Raw genomic sequence first — 21,038 nt, 5'->3', positions numbered from 1 at the left:
CAGGTTAACGGATCCTGATAAAGAACCGACCCGGCCGCCATCCCCAACAGCAAGCAGCCGCTCCTCGCTGGCGAGCCAGGCCTATAAATCATCGGAAATGCCCCTCAGTTCGTCTCCGTCGTCTTCTGAGACTTTTCATACGCAGAGATCTCGCCCTCGTGAATCCTTCGCCTCCGATCGATACCCTAGTTCTTGATGCTCCTCTGAGGGAGGAGTGGAAGCGATCGAGGCATGGATCGGATCGTCGGCGGGAAGTACAAGCTAGGGCGCAAGATCGGGAGTGGATCCTTCGGCGAGATCTTTCTCGGTGAATACGTTGATCCTCCGCTCCTGCTTTCCTTCAATTCGGCTTTTCGTTGACTTTTTTTTATTGTTTCTGTCTGTTTACTTATTCGGTGCTTATCTCTTTGCGCTGATTTCGTCTGTTGCAGCGACACACGTCGACACGTTTGAGATCGTCGCGGTTAAGATCGTAAGTTGACCGATCCTTGTTTTGCTGTATTCGATCTTTCTTTTCAGATCCTTGCTTGACGATTTATTTCTAGGGCGAGATTTAGGAGAATTTTCGTTTTCTCTTTTGGCATGGAGTCAACTGGTTGAGCTTTCTACTGATCGATGTATTTATGTAACACCATTTGGTTAGAATCTGCTTGAGTTTATTGACAATGGCCTGAAGTCCTGATTAGAGTTTTGATTGTGCAGCTGCAATTTATGGTTATTAACCAGTAGTTTGTTTCAAACTTGATTCTGTTTTCGAACGGATGTTCAAGGCATTGTCTCCTGGAAATTTCAATTGGGATTGTCTTCCTCTAATTTACTCTGGTGGATTTGCCTATATATGATTCAGTTTCTTGCTGGCGTGTATGCTTAATTTTGCTAATCATGTGTGCAGGAGAGCACTCGGTCCAAGCATCCACAGTTACTATACGAGGCCAAGTTGTACAACATTCTTCAGGGTGGAAGTGCGTGATATAAGTCATATGTCAAATCACTGCCCCTACTCTGGGATATATGATAACATTAAATTACAAATCATGATTTCAGGTGGTATCCCTAACATAAAATGGTGTGGCGTCGACGGAGAGGATAATGTGCTTGTTCTTGATTTGCTTGGTCCAAGCCTTGAGGATCTGTTTGTCTATTGCGGTCGCAAGTTCTCGTTAAAGACAGTTCTGTTGCTTGCAGATCAGATGGTAACGGGAAATTATCATATTAGGATAAAACAATTTTCATGAAACAGTTATACCTGCTAGTTACACCTGTTTACAATTTTGAAACTCTGCTATTGAAAGATATAAAAGGTTTTCATGAAAGGATAATTGCATCAAGAGAAGTACAGAAATGGTCAGCTAAAAAGTTCAAATATGTTTGAAACAAATTCTGTTATGCTGATAAAAGCAAAGATCATTGGAAACTGAAATAAGCATTTCTTTTGTATGAGTCTGAGTGTGATGTCTGAAAATTATCATAATCACCTTTTCTTAATGACATAAGGTCACCATCTTTCTTTGCTTTCAGTATATATATATATATATATATATATTCAGCTTTGAACTCCAAATTATTTGTCTTTCAGCATCAAAAGGACTTCATGTTCTTTTTTTTTAATTGATAGAGTTAAAATGTACAAGAAGGCTGCTTTTGGATGCCATATGAGGCTTACTGGCAACAAAATTGTATTATTCTAGTATCTGAAATAATTTAGTGAGTCTGTATATGCAGGTTTTAAATATTAGTGGATAATTCATGGTTCTTAATCTCATACTTAGTGCCATGGGGTAACATTTAGTATACTCTGTGTTTTATCTATCTGGTGTAATACTAGCTTCTTTGCATGGCTCTTTTATACTTTATTCCAGTAACTCTTGTTTCTATGGTTCATCAAGCCATGTGTCATGCGCTTTAGTATGTTGTTGATGTGCATGTGCACCTCTGCTTGTATATGTGCTTTGGCATGCTTGCATGTGGGTGGATATGGATTTGTCTATGTTTGTATGTATGTTTATGTGCATGTCCATGTGCATGGTTTGTATTTTATTAAAGAAACATGTCTGCATGTCATGTGTTCTGAAAGCACCCTTGATAATGTCTTAAGACCTTTGGATGCTTGACTTGAATTCACTCTCACTATTTTTGCTATCTTGAGTTTCAGTCAAGTACCTCTTGCACAAGAAGTAGATGGAAGTTGTAATACTTTGTTTCTTGTTATGTATAGTCATGCTATATTATTTTTGTAGTTTTTGAGTTCCAATAAACCAAATTAATAATTAGCCTTGATCTACTTCTGTTTATTACAGCTTTCAAGAATAGAGTATGTGCACTCAAAGGGTTTTCTACACAGAGACATAAAACCTGATAACTTCCTAATGGGTCTCGGTCGAAAAGCCAATCAGGTAGCAATACTAAGTGCCTCTAATCAGTTTCATGGTTGCATATGCATTGTTGGGGTTTCTTTGCTATTGATACGTACTTGAATATGGTTGTCCAGGTATACATCATTGATTTTGGGCTTGCAAAAAGATATAGGGATTCTACCACCAACCGTCATATTCCATACAAGTGAGCAATCTTCTACCTGAATAAGACTGACAGTTTTTTATATCACTCGTTCTTACTGTATCTAGAATACCTTGGATAAAGATTAGTATGGGTCTTTCTAGTTGGTGAGTTGTGAAGTATGAACACATTTTCTAATCAACTGGAGCTGCTTTCGAATAGAAAAAGAAACACAAAATTGGGAACTTTTACCTTGGAAGTTTGTGTTACCAGATATAAAAGACTCGATATTTCTTCTTCTCTGATAATATTGTTCCCTGCATTTGTTTTAGTGACTGATTGCCCTTTTGAATGCTTAGGTGAAAATTAACTTTATCTTTTTCATGAGCCAGAGAAAATAAGAGCTTGACTGGAACTGCTCGTTATGCAAGTTGCAATACTCATCTAGGCATTGGTAAGTGGAGACAAATCAAAGCATTGTTAAATCTTAATTCGGTGCCATGCTTACTTGGATGAGCCATCCATTTTTCAGAGCAAAGTCGTCGGGATGATTTGGAATCTCTAGGTTATGTTTTTCTCTATTTCCTCAGAGGGAGGTATGCTTAAATTGAGACAGTATGTTTATTTTCCAAATTTAACTTCCCTTCCTCTGTTACCCTACTTCAGAATTGTAGCAACTTATCATTTCCTTGTTTTATAAGGTCATTGGGGTTGATATATTCTGATATGTGATGAATGACCCTGAAATATCATGAGTGTTTAAAATTAAAACAGAGTATAGACTATTGTTTTGGGCAGATTGTAATTGTTGAGTCATTCATGTTTCAAAGGAAATTTAAAATGCTTTATGAAATAGTTTTTGTTTGTACAAAAGCAATAATGATGAGTAGTCTATATATACATGAGTTAGTAGGATCTTGCTTTTGAGCACTTCCTCACATTCTTCATTTATTTTTGTCATTTCAAGAGCACAGAACTTTTCTTCCAAGTATTTGCTGTGTCAGTTATTGCATTTTCTGTTCATACATCATTGGTATAATTAACTCTCTTGTGATTCTTTAAAGTCTTCCATGGCAAGGTCTGAAAGCTGCCACAAAGAAACAGAAGTATGATAAGATTTGCGAGAAGAAGCTTTCAACTCCTATTGAAGTACGTGGTCTATATATACATCTGTTTTACATATCATAGTGTTGGAAATCTTATTAATATGTTCAATATGATTCACTTTTAATAGGTTTTATGTAAATCTCATCCTGTGGAATTTGCTTCATACTTCCATTACTGCCACTCTTTGACATTTGAGCAACGGCCTGATTATGGATTTCTAAAGCGCCTCTTCCATGACTTGTTTAATCGTGAAGGTAATCCCTTGAAAAGCATGATTATTTTGCCACTTTTCCTTCATCATCTGGCTTAGAAGCATACTTTATTCATTATTAGGTTGAGAATATATTCCAATCTTATTTTTTTCAAAATCATTGCACTATTTTTCATGACTGCATATGTAAGTGAAACCAAAGAAAATGCTACTAGAATGTCTTGCAGAACATGAAAGTCAATTTTTGTAAACTGGCGTAGAAGTGATCTTTTATAGGATTCTTTTTTTGCGCTAATGCAATTTTCTTGTGGACTTGTTGACTTGTTATAAGCTGATAATTGCCAACATAATTATCTTTGTCATATGAATTTCACTAAATTTGTTTTTTTCTCATTATGGCAGGTTATGAATCTGATTATATTTTTGACTGGACGATTTTGAAGTATCAGAAAGCCCAAAGGACAAAATCTCAGCTTCGGTTCTCTGTTAGTATTCTTTAACTTATCAAATACACAACAAAGCTCCTTTAGGTGGTAGTTAGATCTTTACCCATTTTTTTTGTATGGTTTGACAACGCATATGATTGCTGGGCACTCACAATATGATATATAGCTAAGGTTTTGCTTTGTGTTATTGGGAGACAAGATGGTCTGATTAAATTATAAAGGTTTTGAGCTAAAGTGACTGAATTTCAACCCAGCTTTTTTGATGTATGACTGAGTGGATGTCTTACTAAGTGATCTTCATTCCTTCTAACTTACGAGCATTGACTTACTAAGTTTCTTCCTTTTTTTTTTCTCCGGGGGTGTCTGTGCAATTACATTGATGTCCTTGTAGAAATTCAGCTTGTAAAATGGCTCCACAACGTCTTTATTGATGAGATCTTTTATCTGAATTGCCAGCCAGTTGCTGGTGGGATGACTAGCCTCCGACCGACTCCAATGGATGTTGACAAACATCAAGGTGACTCTAATTTCACTAGTGTTGTAGTTTACTCATGGTAATTTCCTTCTTTCAGTTGATGGTCAGTACTGATTGAAAATAAGCAGTTGCATCCTGTTGGTTATTGTTTTTGTTATGGAATGCAGATATCATGGTAGCTGTGTTATTTAATGAAATATACAAACAAAGTGTTTTACTTCAGATTGTTATGAAGAGTTTTGGAATTATTGATTAATCACTGTTCATTACACAGACAAAAGTTGAATTTTTTTATGACAATAAAATGTTTTGGTTATTACTGAGGTTAGCATATTTACTGACATGAAGATTTCATTCTCTTCCTAATTATCTCAACCGAATCATTATTATCCACATTACTGAAATTATGAACCTTATTATTATCATGTGCTGGCGATTCCAGTTTGCTTTTAAATTGTTTCACCTGACAGTACATAAATTGGAAGTACCTATCTCTTGGAGCAGAAATGAAGCTATAACTCAGCAGTCAGTCAATCATAGACTGTCTTGAATTTTAATTTTAAAATTTATAGGTTCTATGCTAATGTTAATTTGAATGCTCATATAACGTTTTTGTTTTGGTTAAATCAAATTCCAGTTACAAATGCACATAATGTTCCTCGCCCTCATGAAGTTACAGAGCATATTGGACCAAGTAGTTCTGCATGTCCTACGGTTCAAATGCAGTTCAAGCTTGCAGCTGATAATACTTTGAGTTCTGACAATCAGCAAATTGACAAGTTGGTAAGCCGTGACAACTCATTTATCTTCTACTGATGAAGCATTCCTTTTAGACATCTAGATACACTTCTAGAAACAGTAAACTATTCTGATATAAAAGTTTCCTTTATGGAGTATTGATTCTTGTAATACCTTAATTATGAAATGGTTGGTTCTCTAATTGTTTCAGAAGGTGGGAATAAGCTCTGAGAAAGCACAAGCACCAAGTACATCATTTGCTTTTCCTGGTGCACCAAAGAAAAATGTCATTAGTTCCAAACAATCAGGTCCAACTGATACTTCACACCTTGGTTCATCCAGCGGTTGGATCTCTATGATACACCGCAATACCTCAGCCAAATGACTGGTAATGCTGTACTGTGTATCTTCCCATGTTCAGTGACTCATCTTCATGTTGGAGACTTCTGTGGTTGAATGCATGTCATTTATGGGCTCTTCAGGTGTAGGTTCAAATGGAGGTTAGGTCCCACAAAAGAGGAAGCCTATGCTACAAAGGTGGCTTCAAATCTGTTGTTGCTCGAGTCGCTTCATGGATATCAGGATACATAGTGTTTTCGTGTTAAGGTGACTTCAGATACAGATGTTGCTAAATGATCCTTAAGAGACATGGTTGATATTGTGTCAAAAAATAAACTCTTGCTGGTCTAGCCTTTTTTTTTTCATTCCGTTTAACCTGGATGATCAGTGAAATTCTCTTCTTCATTTTTCTGTTGATAAATTATATGTTGTTCTTTTTACTAGCTAGAGTAGTATATTTGTAACAATCTGATGTCTGCTTTGTGGATCCATCTAGTCTGAATACTTTGCTGCTTGTATAAATATATTCTTTGGTTCAGACCTATGGGTGGTCATTTGATAGTTTTAGCATTAGGTATTCAAAATCTCTCAGGGATCTAAACTGAGGATCATTATGTAGTTTTCAGGTGCCTGTCTCCTTGCTTTTTGTCGTCTTTACCATGTTGCAGTACAGCTATAACTGTAAGTTGGTCATTGGCATGCTTTATGGATTAATTTCACATCTGTTGGCTTATCTATCTAATGATTTTATTTTCCAGAACATGATGCTGTTGTGGTAGAGAGCAACATATATGCTTTTGAAGGTTTCTGACAAAGATTCTGGATCAAGCAACTTGATGAAAAACATGTCTTCAGTATGGAAAACATGATGAACAAATTTTCAGAGAGCACAAAAAAGGTACTCTTGATACATTCCAGGCTCTGCTGCTTTGTTGAAAATTTAATAATGCTCCTCGAGTTAAGCCGTATATCTAAAATTTATGCCTGTCAGTTTTTCTGCACTTCTGGTAGTAATAAAAACCTACTGTTAAAAATTGAGGTCAGCAGATCAAAGGAACCTTATTCTATAGCAACTATAACATTTAGTACAATTACTCTTCTGGAGCAACAGAAATGGATTGGTAAAATCTGGAGTGCTGGATTATCTTCAGGTGTAATCTAAACAACGACAGATAAAAACTAGGTCTTCAGTATGACCCAACTGTCTGTTTAATTTGTTATTTGGATGACCAGATTTATTTGTTACCAGATTTATTCGGTATGACCCAACTTGCATTGATGGTGGATGCAGTGCTTCCCACCATATCTGTCATCACTTAACGGATATCCTGTCCAAGATTCTATGCCCAAGGAAAACTGTGTTTTCCTTTATTTCATTTAATTATTTCTAGATTTGATTCATCCATAACTGACTAATGATCATTATTTTCAACAGTATCTTTGTCTATTGTCAAATTGCTTTTGGACTAGATACTTCCATAAATATAAATGCATAGAGAGATGAGATTTGAGCACTACATCACAGGTAAACAACTCGGGACTAGATTTAGGGATTGGTGAATCAAATAATTTTACTTGAGTGCCCAAGCCAATTTGGGTGTCAAGCACCAAGTGTTAATGCTTTTATGCCTAAAGATAAAGAAAATTTGTTCATAGCTGTTGAAATCTTGTTGGACTTTATTCTTTTCTGAATTCCATAAGCAAAGGTCACTTATGCACTGAAAATCTATATATCCTGTTAGTAATAATTTTGTATTCTTGGGATGATGGTAGGAAATGACGTTTTTTTTATCTGCATATTATTAATCTAGTGCTTTTTTCATCTATTTCTGGACGCAAATATTCTGTAGACCCACTATGTCCTGCATACATTCAACATTAAAATCTCTCTGTAAATGACTTTAGCTAGCTAAATGATGGTAACCAATTAGGTTAGCCAAGCACCATGTATAAGTCACTTGAGATAGAAAATAAAACTTATATTTAGTCTTGCCGGTGACAATATATTATCAGATATTCATCAACCCAGTGATCATGTCTCATCTTTTCAATCTTTATATAGATTAGGATTTGTTTATATATATATATACATATAAATATATATATACATATACATATATATATACATATATATATATATATATATATAATCTGCATGACTTTATTTATGTGTTCTGGAAAAGCATGTTCTAGAAAAGAAAACATAGTTCGGAAAGAAGTTAGTTTATTAGCACTTCTCCAAAGAATTTCACAATCTCGGGAAACATTATTACCTCATAATTTTGTACAGACACGTGAATCGAGATTTAATAACTCAAGATAGTAACAAGTATTTTGAAGACACGATATGGTAATCGTACAGAAAAAGAAGCACCTCTCTAAGCATTCTTTTCAACTGTACATTATTACAATGATTTGTATGCAATCATGACTGGAATGTAGCTAATTATCTCATTGTCAGGTATATAGAAATTTTCCCTCTAGTTATGCATCCATATCATTTTAAACAATTAGATTGTAGATGGTGTACCTGACTCACACGTTACGTTGAGGATTTGGAATCTTATCTTATAAATTTTTAGACTTAAATTGTTAGTCTTAAGTTGATAATTTGAAATCTTATCTAATAAATGTTTAAACCTAAATGACTAGTCTGATGATGATGGTGTACCTGATGCACCTTAAGTAGAATAAAAATAAAAACATTTGTACCAAAGCTCACTTCCGGTTTCGTGAGTACAATAATTTAGTTATCAAAGTTAGGCAATTCTATATTACTAAAAAAAAAATTATACAATATGATCAGGCATGCTGTTGCTTTTCTCGGTCCTAATATTCATCTGGGTATAGACCTAGCTTAGAAAGAAATAATTGACTTCTTGGAATACTACGTGCAACTTAAGTCTGAGAGAACCTAGTCGTTAGATATCAAAAGAACTTTGTTCCTTAAAATTATGCTTGGAATGTAGTCAACGGCAAAATAAGACTTCGTTCCTTAAAATTATGCATTAACGAGTCAGTTTTTTTTAGTGTCAAAGGATCTTCCTCGTATCAGGCAGTATTGGTATGACAACAAACAACTTCCATATAGTTCCCTAAATAATGAAACATTTATTTCTCTAATTCACAGAAGAAAATATAACTCATGTTTACAGAGATCGCCTTTCCAACATCTCACCAAAGATTCATGACAATTTAACCCGCAAAGCCTTTCTTTCCTAGAAATACTCAAAATCAAAGTAGGAAGAATCACTTGCACTGCCCTTGCTTCCACTACTCCCAGAGAGGCCACCGTCAGTGGCCTTCTTCTCCTTGCTCGCAAACTGACTATAGTTGATCGGTTCAGGAATGTGGGGTGGCGCCATGCTTCTCACCAACGCCCAGTTCACACCCTCAAAGAAGTGGTGTTGCTTGATTTCTGTAGCACCTCTGTGGTAAGCAATTCTTCTTTGTGGGTCCTTCACAAGCAGGCCTTGGATGAGGTCTCGAGCAACCAGGCTCACCAGTGGGGTTTCCGGAAACCTCAGCGGTTGGCCGACCACATTATGAAGCGTGGCACGGTTGCCTGATCCCTTGAAGGGGGTCGTGCCATGCAAAAGCTCGTACAGAAAGATCCCAAACGTCCACCAGTCCACTGCACTGCCATGTCCCTCACCTCGAATGATCTCCGGCGCTAGGTACTCGTGTGTCCCGACGAACGACATCGATCGGGCGTTTGTTGGCTCTGCCATGAACTCCAAGGCGGAGCCATTGTTGATGCCGAAATCGGATTTGGATTTGCGGTTCTTCTTGGGGAGGATGCGAGGAAAGAATGTGGATGGCTGGATGCAGCTCTGTATCGGTGGCTCGCCATCAAACATGTCGTTGCCGCTACTGCCGCCGCTGCTCCCACTGCGAACGGATGAGGATTTGACTAGGGTTGGATCAACAGAACACCGCAGCGAGAGATCGAAGTCCGACAGCATGATGTGGCCTTCCTCCCTCACGAGAACATTTTCTGGCTTCAAGTCTCTGTACACGATGCCGAGCATGTGCAGGTACTCGAGCGCAAGCAACACTTCAGAAGCATAGAACCTGCTTCCTCAACAATTACAATAGAATGAATGAATAAAACGTTTTCAAAGATTATGATGATTTTGAAGCAAAAATATTACCATATTTAAGACATGCAACACAGATGAAAAGTAGCATAGTCCAAGAAAATAAACCAAGGGAGAGAAAGACATGTAAGTATCATAGTATAACATGCTTCTTTATTGATCCTTACTCAAAACCAAGTCAATATGACATGGCACGTCATTGCTAAAAAATTAAGTGTTGTCGGTAGAAATTTAGGATCACAAACTATATGCTGTCTGATAGAATAATGTTAGCAGGTTGGAGGAGAAAGTATCAATTTCCCATTGTCCTCGAAGCCTAAGCAGATTCCGCGAGGTATATAAACAAAAGAAGCAGGGGGACAAATTATAACCATAACTAAATTATACTTTAGTTATTGAAAGAGACCAATAACTAAAGAGGTATATAACCATTATTATTGAAAGATGTTTGCAGGAAGGTAGAGAAAGTTTGCATGTAATTAACATAGTTTATTTACAAGGTAAAAAAGTAAAGAAGAAGCTGAAGAGACTTACCTAGCAGCTTGCTCGCTGAAGTATTTATTAGGCTGCTTCTGCCGAAGAGAATGGAGGTTGCCACCGCTGCAATACTCCATGACCAAACAGTAGAACTTTTGTGTCTCAAAGTGAGAATAGAGAGTCGGCAAGAAGGGGTGGTCAAGCATACTGAGTATTTCCCTTTCAGTTTGTGCCCTGAGTAGCTTATTACGGCTAACAATCGATGCCTTGTCCATCACTTTCATTGCAAAGTAGGCACCAGTTCCTCTAAGCTCAACAAGATAAACACTGCCAATGTCACCATAACCAAGGCGCTTAAGGAGTCTAAAATGGCCTATGCCAACAGGGGATTCTCTTGCATTGGCCAATTGAATGGCCTCCCAACGACAATCGCCTCCTGTGTGCCGCTTAATGGGCGGAGAATTGGCACTCTCTGTGCTGTCACTTCTGTTGCTACTGCTGCTCCCTCGAACAGCAGTTGTGCAGGAGTCGCTAAGCTTTGCATCACTGCTCTTTGCAGCCATTGTTGCCGTCGATGTCCCGATTGAGGTCGAGGTAGAGGATGAGGTCGAAGCAGTTTCCGAAATCATTGGCAATCTGGAGCCAGGACCGTGGGTTGGATTGTGTTTCGGGCTTCGACTCGAACTCTTTGAGACATCCTTGGCAACTGGTTCCAGATCTTTGTGACGCGATACTTTTGTTGATACTGAATCCGAACTCATAGGTGGCCTAGGGTTTGGGCCATGTCCGGTCTCTGAGCTTCTTGTTGGGTCCATGGAGGTATTGGCTATGGGATGCACTTGTTTGTCATTAGATGATACTTTTCCTGGTAGAATGGCATTCGTGTCAGCTTGCATAAAATAGAAAGAACCAGAAGAACCAAAGAACTACATGGGAACCGATTTGAGTTAAAACCATGGCATGATATGCTAATCTGCAGACTGATACAAGAAGATGGAACAAGACAAGATTTTACAGCTCAACTTGTGAACAACAACAAGTTTCAAAGAAAGGCACAGTCTAAGAATGAGACTCCTTAAGACCATGAACCAACAACATGAGTGTTCTATTAGCTGCAATTATTGTAAGCAGTAGCAGATAACAGGACTAGTCTCAACGGTTTACGAAATGGAACTTCTACTCGATTCAATGAAAAGAATCATGTCAACCCAGTTATTGCTATTCCGAATTTTCACCGAACAGGTTATGGGCACACTAAATTACGGACACAGCAACATGGGAATTAAAATGGCTAATCCTCCTCCACGATTAGATAGGATTACTTGTGTCAGGATTCCTTGAAAGCATTCTCTCTAAAGAATACAAGCAACAAAAGATCAACACTGGCATGACATTGTTAACACAGCACAAAAGACAATTCCAAGAAACGCACACATTTACCGGACCATAACACCACCAAAAGTAACGCAAGAAACAATACAAAAACTCATCTTAAATAGCGCGCGCAATACCAGAAACAACATACGAGGATAAAGATGAGAATCAGGTAATATATCCGGAATGAGAACTTGAAATACACCGAAAAGTTGCGATCAAACAAGATTGCGGTGTGCTAATCATAGAAGGAATCGAGGAACCAACCTACGCGGCTCATGGATTCCTTTGGGACAGAGAAATCGCGGCACCAGATCTCGGCGCGGAGAAGAAGAAGTAACCGGGTAATTGCGTCCGAAATTGGGAGAGCGGGGCCGCCTCCTCCTCGGAGCCCGTCGACCGGATGAGGAAGCTGGGTTGGATTCGTGGGGCCGGGCGAGGAAGCCGCGGAGGGACGCCATACTTAAACGAGGGATCGGTTGTTGCAACGATCGGCTAAAGTTAGGGACTGAGGAAGAGATTAGACGGCAATTGCGAGCCCGAGAGCTCGGAATGGAAGAACTCGCCAGGAAAACGGAGGTCAACATAACGGAAGCGAACGCCCTTTTATTTATATATATATATATATATATATATATATATATATATATATATATATATATATATATATATATATATATATATATATATATATATATATATATATATTACATCTTCCATTCTTCTATTTAATTCTCGTATTAGAGTTTCGTCCTAATTCTTCACGACATACGCATAAAAGAAACGATAGCACGAGATTTTATTTTCTATTTTTTATTTTATTTTATAATATTTGACTTATTTTTTATTATGATCAGAGCTCAAATAATATTATTCATATTCTACCATTAAGTTTGCTAATATTAAGCAATGGAATATAGTTATTAGATTGATTTATTTAGAGATTATATATATAGTTACAAGCTTCAAAAATAACATATTTTTATTATCAATTTTGAAATAACTTATACACATTCTCTCAAATGTTGAGACCCTCCATGTATATTATAAATGTTATCCACACTCAGGTGAACTAACACTGCCGGAATCCAACATTAATTCTTTCAGACTTGCTATAAGTTTTTAGAGTAGATCAGTATAAACCATAAATTAGAATCTCAAATAACAACTAACAACTAGTGGAGATCGGCATATAAGCTAAGTTTTAATATTTTGGAGGAATATGTGTATATGTATATATATATAATCTTGCCTTTTTTATGTATGCTATATTCTAATTATTTATTTCCTTTTCTTATTTGATCTTGAGTTTTTCTTGCACAACAAATATAGTTTATAGGTCAATCTAGGTTCTCACCCACTAATTGAAATTGGAAATTTTTGATTTGAATGAAATCTTCATTAAACCAAATTTGTACGAGGATGGAAAACATCAATCCAAACCATTTAAGGTTAATCTAAGGTAGTTCTTATGTTTAATTATGACATTCTATTAAACATAAACCTTCTTTTACAACTAAGTTCATTAAATAATTTACACATTTTCATGAATATAATCAAACAATAAAAAATTAGGGTAAATCTCGTAGCTTTACCTGAACTATTATTATTATTATTATTATTATTATTATTATTAAACAACTCGTAGCTTTCCGGGCCGGTCGATTCGAATTTTAAAGCTCCGCGATCCCCTCACCGCCCCCACCCTTCCCTCGTCCGTCCGAACGCCCGCTCGTTACTCCACCCCCATTGCCGGTGGTTGCTATCCTATTCCCACTTCCGGTGATCACAGCCACGTGAAACCCGTCGAGGTAAAAGTACGCCCTGCTCGACTTCTTACCTGCCTCCGGTTTGGAGAGGAGCGGGTCCCACCTGGAGGTCACGAAGGGGTCCAATGATCATAAAGCCCACGCGGAGGAGCGCCACCGCGATGCGGAACTGCGTGATGATCCCATGATGGACGGTCCAGATCTTTCGGGATTCAAAACGACTTCTTCCCTCCAAGAACTTAATTTAAATTAATTAATCGAAAAAGGGCGTCGATAAATCCATCTCGTTCTCCACCCTCTACCTGCTTTTAATCCGCTCCTCTTGTCGGAAGAAGAAGAAGGAAGGAGACCCCCCATCGCCACCCTGACATTGGGTTTCGCAACTTGATCCCTTCTTGGTCCGGTCGCCTCCTCGCCCTTCTTGCTTGATCTCGTAGCGAGAGAGGCCGAATTGGAGCGAGGCGAGTTGAGGGCTCCCGGTTTGGGATTGTTAGGGTTAGGGTTTGTCGAGGGACATTGATAGATGAATCGCCGGCCGTCGGTCTCCTCGTCGGCCTCCGCAGCGTCCGCTTCGGCGAAGAGGCCGGCTGCGACGGAGTCTGCCTCCAAGATGCCGGCAGCTTTGGCGGGGCAGGCCAAGAAGAGGGTCGCGCTTGCGAATATTAGCAACCAGAGCAAAGTGGCACGTAACCCTGCTCGGCCGCTCGGAGCTAAGGGGCCCAACGTGGGTATACTTGGCGTTGTATTCTTTGTTACCTTCTTGGACATATGGATGTGCTTTTTTAGTAGAATCCGCGCGTCTTTTCCCGATATGATTGTTGATTGTTATGTGGTATTATGCTCTAGAGAGGTTTGCGGTGTTCTTTGTATGATGAATTGGGATTCTGATCGTTTCAGTAGAACGCTTAGAATAAGGTCGCTTGGCGTGTCAATTTTGTTTTAGGGTTCCTAATATAACTACAAATTTCAGCGATCATTTTTGTTTCTGGCGTTATTATAGCTGAAAATATTGTCACTTCGTATACATTCTGTCAGTATTTGACATTTCTTGCTTAGTAGCTCCAATGCAATGGTTATTTGATATATATTCAAATGTTATTTTCATGGAGTTTAGATGGTTTTGACACAAAATGACTTTGAAACATGGTAGTTTGTCCTTTTTGAGTAATGCGATATTTTTTGTTGGAAAACTCTCATGTTTGATGTTCTTTCATCTTCGGATACTGCATAAGGTGCTTATATTTGAGCCCTGGTTAAATTAGAACATGAGGTCTTGCGATATTTTACTCAAAATTGAATATGTTTTGTGCTCTCGCATGGATATTGGCTCTTTTTTTTTTTTTTAACCATGTAACCTACTGGTCTTCTCATGTTGATTTCTATTTTCAACTATTTTCCTTTGCATCTTGCTTACAGATTTTTCTTAATTCCATTGGAGATTTAACATTTTTCTTAGTTGTTCTTTTACTTATATGTCGTTACTAAATTCTGCATTTTTCGTTGGTCACCAATTGCTTTTTAAATTTTTCTTAAAGTTTGAGCATGATTAAGGGTATTTTTTGCATATCTAATTCTTCCTTTTTGATGCATTACTTGTTAATACCTGATTGATCCTATTTTTGGCCAATCTAGAAGATTAACACAACAAGTTCAGCTTCAACAAAGAAGGGATCTTTGAGTAGTTATCGTGATACAAGATCGGGTGGCAGCTCTGCAGTTACTTCGGCTGCTATTAAACCAGATACAAATATATCTAGCAACAAGAGTTCACTTTCAATCAACAATGGACCTAAGATTACAGTTCCTGCCTGTCTTGCACCCTGCAGTACACTTAAGTCGCCTGGTCACTCCAGAGATTCTGTTTCTTTGGATGAAACAATGTCAACATGTGATTCGATGAGAAGTCCTGACTTTGAGTATATAGACAAAGGAGATTGTTCAGTTATAACTTCCTTGGAGAGACAAGCAAATAAAAACCTTCACATCTCTGAGCATGCAGCTGAAGCAGGTACTCTTGTTTTGACTTTTTCTGAAATAAAATTTTCAGTAGGGCTGTCATAGTCAATAAGCCTTGGTGCTTCTTAATTTTGGCACCTTAAATTGACATATTGTTTCTTTTTAGTCACCTAATCACCAGTGATTGTCATATATACTCATCAGGTTCCAAATTGAGCATTGATGTTCCTATGATGATGGAAGTTGATGACATCATTGATGTTGATACAAACCACGATGATCCACAATTTTGCACTACACTTGCTGGTGATATCTACAGACATTTACGCATAGCTGAGGTGAGATTCTCGATTTTGTATACTCTTTTTTGTAGGTTCTCTTTTGTATATTTGTACTGCATATCCTGATGTGAACTGTTCTTGTCTTTGCCATTCTACTCGATCAATGCACATGTTCCCAGGAGTTTGCTTAGTTTGCTTGCTTGCTAGTAGGGTCATAAATTGGTTCTCTTTATCTGGAATCTATATCTATTAGGACTTGCATTGCTATCTTTATTTCTTTGGTTCGATACTCCATTATAGTTGCCCTTAATTAAGGTTTTATATTTTGCCAGTTTCAACTACGCCAACCAGCCTTACAGCTTGGCAGTACAGTAGCAGAAAAAGAAGAAGATATGCACGTGATTGGGTCTTAAGTCTCTGTTGTAGAATAATACCTAGCATTTGATGTGGGTTTGATCTGATGTTCAAGGTGGAGATGGGGAAGAAAAAGAAGTGAGAGACAATAAATAGAAGTATTGAAGAGACTCACTTTTGCTTACTGTCAATATTGTTGAGCAATGGTTTGAAAGAATTTGCTACTCAAATTGAAGATTCTTGTTATCTTTGGCAACCAGAGACAACAAGATGGAAGGAAATGAGAAAAGTAGTGATGATACAAAATCATTCATCTATCTCACAATAAAGAAAAATAGAAAGGATTCGATGAAATTTGTAAATTTTGGTAAAAAGCAATAAAAATATCACATAAAGAAAAGGGGTGATGAGAAGTTCTGGGTTTGGAAAATTTTTTATAAGAGAGGTAGAGGAGAAGTGTGGTGGGACTTTGGTGGAGGAGATCAAAGAAAATATAAAACAATGTCAAATTATAAGCAAGAATATTTTTCATTATTGGTTCGAGTTCAGTAACGGTGCAATATGCACCAATTAATTTGGTCTTCCATGCTACAAGCTCCTACTGACTGTTAATTGTTGAAAACATTGATGCATAGGATGGGGCCATCAGACATACATAGGATTTTTGGTGATCTAGTAGAAGATCTCTAATACTAACCCTGACGTAGAATGAATCTTGGATGGACAAAGAAAATAATTTTATTTATAGAATTTGTGGAATAGAAAAAAAAATTTAGATGAGGAACAAGAGAAAAAGAAATATCAGAATCTCAGATTCATTCTGGCTCGAGGAATAAAGGATGAAGCTTCACATTGCTTTGCATGTCTACATGTGGATGATTGAATCACACTATCTAAAAAGAAAATGTGACCCCAAATCACGTACATAATGTTGGAAAATATATTTTCATACATTCAGCCATGTTTACTTGATACAATTCTTTCTCTCTTTGAATAGACCTCCAATACAAAGAAGAATAAGGAAAAATCATCAAAAGAAATCATTTCTTTTTACTTAAGGTAACCATTTTTACCATACTAGAAAAAAAAAATCGCTGCCAATTTTGTTTTGAGGGTTGTCCTTCTGTCTTTTCTTTCTTGTAAAGTATCTTCAATCAGAGACATATACCAATCGTTTCAATAGTTTCAGAGATATCTCGTAAAGTGATGTAGAATTAAATAAGATGTTACATTGCAAAAATCCCTAAAGATATAAAATTATTCCAAATACAAAATAAAATAAAAATGATCCTGCATCATATGGTGTGTTGTTTTGGTACTGATTAGTGAACTCGTGCATTTTGATTGATGCAGCGATGCAGGTTTGAATTGTCGATTGAAATAACTTAGTCATTCAATTTTGTAGGCTAGGATGGTTTTAATGAATTATAACTTATCAGTATCACTTAGTTTGTTCATAATTCGAAATTTTGACTTATTCTGAATTGATTTCAAGAAGTTTTAGTTTATAATTCCAGTATCTTGCACTATAATTTAAGTCTTCAATGTCAATTTGTGTGATTTATTTCGTGCTGTAACATAATACTATTAAAGAAGGTGATTCATTTGCGATTTTGATATCAGTTTGTGTGGATGAAGACTAGCACACATCGCGCTGTTCCTTTTGTCAATCCATGCCAGCATTTCTTAGGAAGTTACTTAGTCTGCAATAGTGTCTTTACCTATGATGAACTAAAGTATTTGTGCTTCCTAATTTGGTTATAATTAAGATCTAATTTTTGTTGGTTTTTCTTTATTCTTACAAAAAATAAGTCAATTAAGTTTGTGTCAGTAATAATATACTGAGATGCTAAATTTGATCTATTTTGGATGCTGTGCTGTATCATAATCTTGTCTAGTTTTATTTATATTATGCCTCTGGAGCATTTGAAATAGTATTTATATTCTACCTAATGATGCAGTGCCCTCATATTTAAAGCACTAAGTTCCTTAATCTGGATGTATGAGTAGACATAATTTAGAATGAACAGTGTTTTTGTACCTGATATCAGAGTACATCTTCTGCTTACCTGACAGACTAAGAAAAGGCCTTCCACGGATTTCATGGAAAAAATTCAGAAGGACATTAATGCAAGTATGCGTTCAATTCTAATAGATTGGCTTGTAGAGGTATATCCATAACAAGTGACTCCTTGTGGATGCCATTTCATTCTATTCAAATTTACTTATCTTTTCTTCACCACAGGTTGCAGAAGAATATCGTCTTGTACCTGATACACTATACCTAACTGTTAATTACATTGATCGGTATCTTTCTGGCAACGAGATAAACCGCCAAAGATTACAACTTCTTGGTGTTTCTTGTATGCTTATTGCTGCGTAAGAACTGACTACAGATGTTCTAATTGAGTATGTTTGCTTTCATTCATAATAATTTATATATGTTAATATACTTGTAGAAAATATGAGGAGATATGTGCCCCACAAGTGGAAGAATTTTGCTATATTACTGACAACACATACTTCAAGGATGAGGTGGACGTGCTTTCAACTTTAGTTAAGTTATCATATCCAATGCTTGTGTTGTCCATTCATATCTAAGTGTTACAGGTTTTTCAAATGGAAGCCGATGTTTTGAAGTACCTGAAATATGAAATGACAGCCCCAACTGTTAAGTGTTTTTTGAGGTAAAAACTAGGAACCTTGGTGTCTATGTTGTCAAGTATTATGCGGACATACTACTGACTATATCATCTGATGTGATATGAAAAGGAGATTCATTCGGGCCGCTCAAGGATCTGATGAGGTAACTCCATCTTTTGCCCATCTCTTTCATAGTTGTTTTCATGGAGAGTTGTGATTCTTATCATTTTCCTTTTTCCAGGTTCCAGCATTGCAACTTGAGTTTCTTGCCAGTTATGTGGCAGAGATTTCACTTCTGGAGTACAGTTTGCTTTGCTACGCTCCATCACTTATAGCGGCTTCTGCTATTTTCTTGGCGAGGTTCATCTTGCAACCAGCAAAAAGGCCTTGGGTACGTTTGTCGATTTTCATTTGTATAATAAATCTTCATTTTAGGAAGTGATCTTTCTGTTGCTAATGCTAATCAGTCTTGGATTCCAATTCCCAACATTCAGTTTGTAGTTTTATATTTTTAGAATTAATACTTTTCAATTTTAAACTGTATGCAGAATGCTACACTTGATCATTACACGTTATATAAACCATCTGATCTCTCTGACTGCGTGAAGGCATTGCATCGCCTATTCTGCACTAGTTCAGGCAATAACCTACCGGCAATTAGAGAAAAGTACAGCCAGCACAAGGTAAATCTTTTATATGAGCTGCTGAGCTTGCAGTAAGTTCGTAATTCTTTGTTTGACACTGGAGTTGCATTTCTCTCTTTCCCAGTACAAATTTGTCGCCAAGAAGTACTGCCCTGCTTCCATACCTGCAGAGTACTTCCAAGATGCAAGGAATTAGATTTAGTCAAGGAACTAGTTTTACAATCTGCGTTATGAATCAACTTCTCCATTGCATGAGGAGACCGGTTGAACTGATGGAAGGCAGTGAAACGTAAACGGTTCACAAATGCATACACATCTGTTAGCTAGCCACTAATCGACAGGCAAATCTGATGGAGAGGCTACTAGTTGACGATTTCACTTACTCTGTGTATTCCTGATCTTTTCATGTACATCGCAAATCTTGTGGTCAAGTCATTTGCCCTGTGAAAATATCTATCAATTTGATCAAGGATCTATATGTAGTCTTCGGGAGTAATTTGCCCCAAGCGTGGTTGATCTCTTTCACCGTTTACCTTGCTACTAATCACTGTTTGTGCCTCCTTTGAGCTTTGACTATGTTGACATGGCAAATGTTGGCTATGAAGGAAATTTTCTTAAGAATATTTTTAGCATTATATGATTGTTTCTCTATTGATGAGATATGAATGCCTATAAGTTTCTAATATCCTCGACTAGGTGTGAAAAGTAAATTGTGTTTATCAGTTTGGTGATGTTGACTTGCTTGAGAAGCATCGATTAAAGGTTAATTATAGATTATCCCTATAGTTAGATTTTCTTAGCGTTCTATTTTTTAATTTAAAAATTTTCTATTAGAATTCTTATAGTTATAAAAATAAAATATTTAAGTTTATTTATTTTAATGTCGTTAGTTTCATTGATAGAAACATAAAAATAAAAGATAAAAAAATAATTTTAATATTTTAATTGGTGATGGTGAATGATGACATCATTAGGGGTTACGGGTAACTATTTATGGATGAGGAGAGTGATAACGAGAGGCAAAAGTCGTTTTATATTTTGTTGGCATTGATGTAGTTGTCGAGTGATATTATTTTATATCTAAGTAACCGCACATATGTCGAACGACTCTTTTGCTACTTAGTATTTGCATCGACATCGACGCAATTATCAAGTGACGAAACTATTGCTCGACATTTGCATCAACGACCCCTTTCATCACTCGATAATTGTGTTGACGCTGATGCAGATGTTAAGTAGCCCTTTCATCATCTGCATTTTTGTTAGCGACAACGCAATTATTGAGTCGCACAAGGGTTACTAATGTAAATGTCAAACGACTCTTATTTTTCGTCATTGCTCTTTTCATCCGCAACAGTCACTTTGTCCTAGCGTTACGTTCGCCATCACCAACATTATCCACTACCACCAACCAGAACGTTAAATTTATTTTTATTTTTTGTTTTCATACTTTTATTAGTAAAATTAATAATGTTAGGGTAACCATACAAATTATAATATAAAATTTTTTAGTCTAAAGTTCGAGATACTAAGAAAGTTTAATTACAAAGATCGAGATACAAATTATAATAATCTTGCCACCGTTGTCTTGCCCCCAAGAAATGTTAATCATGAAAGGTGCTGTCTTG

General features: G+C 36.9%; 3 protein-coding genes across 10 annotated transcripts; 2 read left to right on the top strand and 1 right to left on the bottom strand.

Annotated features, from left to right (window-relative positions):
* The first annotated feature begins 113 nt into the window (after positions 1 to 113).
* LOC103974202 (casein kinase 1-like protein 3) lies at positions 114 to 9,940 on the top strand. Of its 7 annotated transcripts, XR_010494424.1 has the most exons (19): positions 114 to 307; positions 432 to 472; positions 893 to 962; positions 1,045 to 1,193; positions 2,298 to 2,393; positions 2,489 to 2,559; positions 2,889 to 2,950; positions 3,029 to 3,092; positions 3,561 to 3,645; positions 3,731 to 3,857; positions 4,217 to 4,299; positions 4,717 to 4,777; positions 5,373 to 5,518; positions 5,685 to 5,861; positions 5,956 to 6,079; positions 6,432 to 6,493; positions 6,571 to 6,710; positions 9,159 to 9,246; positions 9,490 to 9,940. XR_010494424.1 is itself a non-coding variant. In XM_009388966.3 (15 exons), exons 1-14 carry the CDS (start codon positions 232 to 234, stop codon positions 5,856 to 5,858), a joined length of 1,305 nt encoding a protein of 434 aa, XP_009387241.2. In that variant the 5' UTR covers positions 114 to 231; the 3' UTR covers positions 5,859 to 5,861; positions 5,956 to 6,350. The 7 variants fall into 7 exon arrangements, 1 of the variants encoding a protein (XP_009387241.2); XR_001976869.2 differs by having other exon boundaries at positions 9,159 to 9,940; XR_010494423.1 differs by having other exon boundaries at positions 6,571 to 9,246.
* LOC103974184 (serine/threonine-protein kinase RHS3-like) lies at positions 8,901 to 12,341 on the bottom strand. Its single transcript, XM_009388949.3, has 3 exons — positions 12,031 to 12,341; positions 10,447 to 11,254; positions 8,901 to 9,886 (listed from the first exon to the last, which is right to left on the bottom strand). Exons 1-3 carry the CDS (start codon positions 12,041 to 12,043, stop codon positions 9,031 to 9,033), a joined length of 1,677 nt encoding a protein of 558 aa, XP_009387224.2. The 5' UTR covers positions 12,044 to 12,341; the 3' UTR covers positions 8,901 to 9,030.
* A 1,516-nt stretch (positions 12,342 to 13,857) lies between these two features.
* LOC103974211 (cyclin-A1-4-like) lies at positions 13,858 to 20,030 on the top strand. Of its 2 annotated transcripts, none has more exons than XM_018822463.2 (11): positions 13,858 to 14,256; positions 15,168 to 15,540; positions 15,693 to 15,826; positions 18,200 to 18,292; positions 18,369 to 18,502; positions 18,583 to 18,658; positions 18,734 to 18,810; positions 18,896 to 18,929; positions 19,008 to 19,157; positions 19,315 to 19,449; positions 19,535 to 20,030. In XM_018822463.2, exons 1-11 carry the CDS (start codon positions 14,056 to 14,058, stop codon positions 19,604 to 19,606), a joined length of 1,479 nt encoding a protein of 492 aa, XP_018678008.2. In that variant the 5' UTR covers positions 13,858 to 14,055; the 3' UTR covers positions 19,607 to 20,030. The 2 variants fall into 2 exon arrangements, with proteins under 2 accessions (XP_018678008.2, XP_009387253.2); XM_009388978.3 differs by having other exon boundaries at positions 15,165 to 15,540.
* The last annotated feature ends 1,008 nt before the right edge of the window (positions 20,031 to 21,038 follow it).

This window comes from Musa acuminata, chromosome BXJ3-2 (genome assembly GCF_036884655.1).
Source record: "Musa acuminata AAA Group cultivar baxijiao chromosome BXJ3-2, Cavendish_Baxijiao_AAA, whole genome shotgun sequence".
Classification (NCBI taxonomy): Eukaryota; Viridiplantae; Streptophyta; class Magnoliopsida; order Zingiberales; family Musaceae; genus Musa; species Musa acuminata.
This window is presented reverse-complemented; position numbering and strand designations above follow the sequence as displayed.

What these genes read in the sequence shown, in the direction of transcription:
- LOC103974202 (XM_009388966.3), top strand. Translation starts at nt 232, where the DNA reads ATGGATCGGATCGTCGGCGGGAAGTACAAGCTAGGGCGCAAGATCGGG. An exon ending in CTTCGGCGAGATCTTTCTCG is followed by an intron (nt 308 to 431) that starts GTGAATACGTTG and finishes CGTCTGTTGCAG; the next exon opens with CGACACACGTCGACACGTTT. An exon ending in CTCTATTTCCTCAGAGGGAG is followed by an intron (nt 3,093 to 3,560) that starts GTATGCTTAAAT and finishes GATTCTTTAAAG; the next exon opens with TCTTCCATGGCAAGGTCTGA.
- LOC103974184 (XM_009388949.3), bottom strand. An exon ending in TTCAGCGAGCAAGCTGCTAG is followed by an intron (nt 9,887 to 10,446) that starts GTAAGTCTCTTC and finishes TTGAGGAAGCAG; the next exon opens with GTTCTATGCTTCTGAAGTGT.
- LOC103974211 (XM_009388978.3), top strand. Translation starts at nt 14,056, where the DNA reads ATGAATCGCCGGCCGTCGGTCTCCTCGTCGGCCTCCGCAGCGTCCGCT. An exon ending in TGAGCATGCAGCTGAAGCAG is followed by an intron (nt 15,541 to 15,692) that starts GTACTCTTGTTT and finishes TATACTCATCAG; the next exon opens with GTTCCAAATTGAGCATTGAT. An exon ending in TCTTGTATGCTTATTGCTGC is followed by an intron (nt 18,503 to 18,582) that starts GTAAGAACTGAC and finishes ATATACTTGTAG; the next exon opens with AAAATATGAGGAGATATGTG.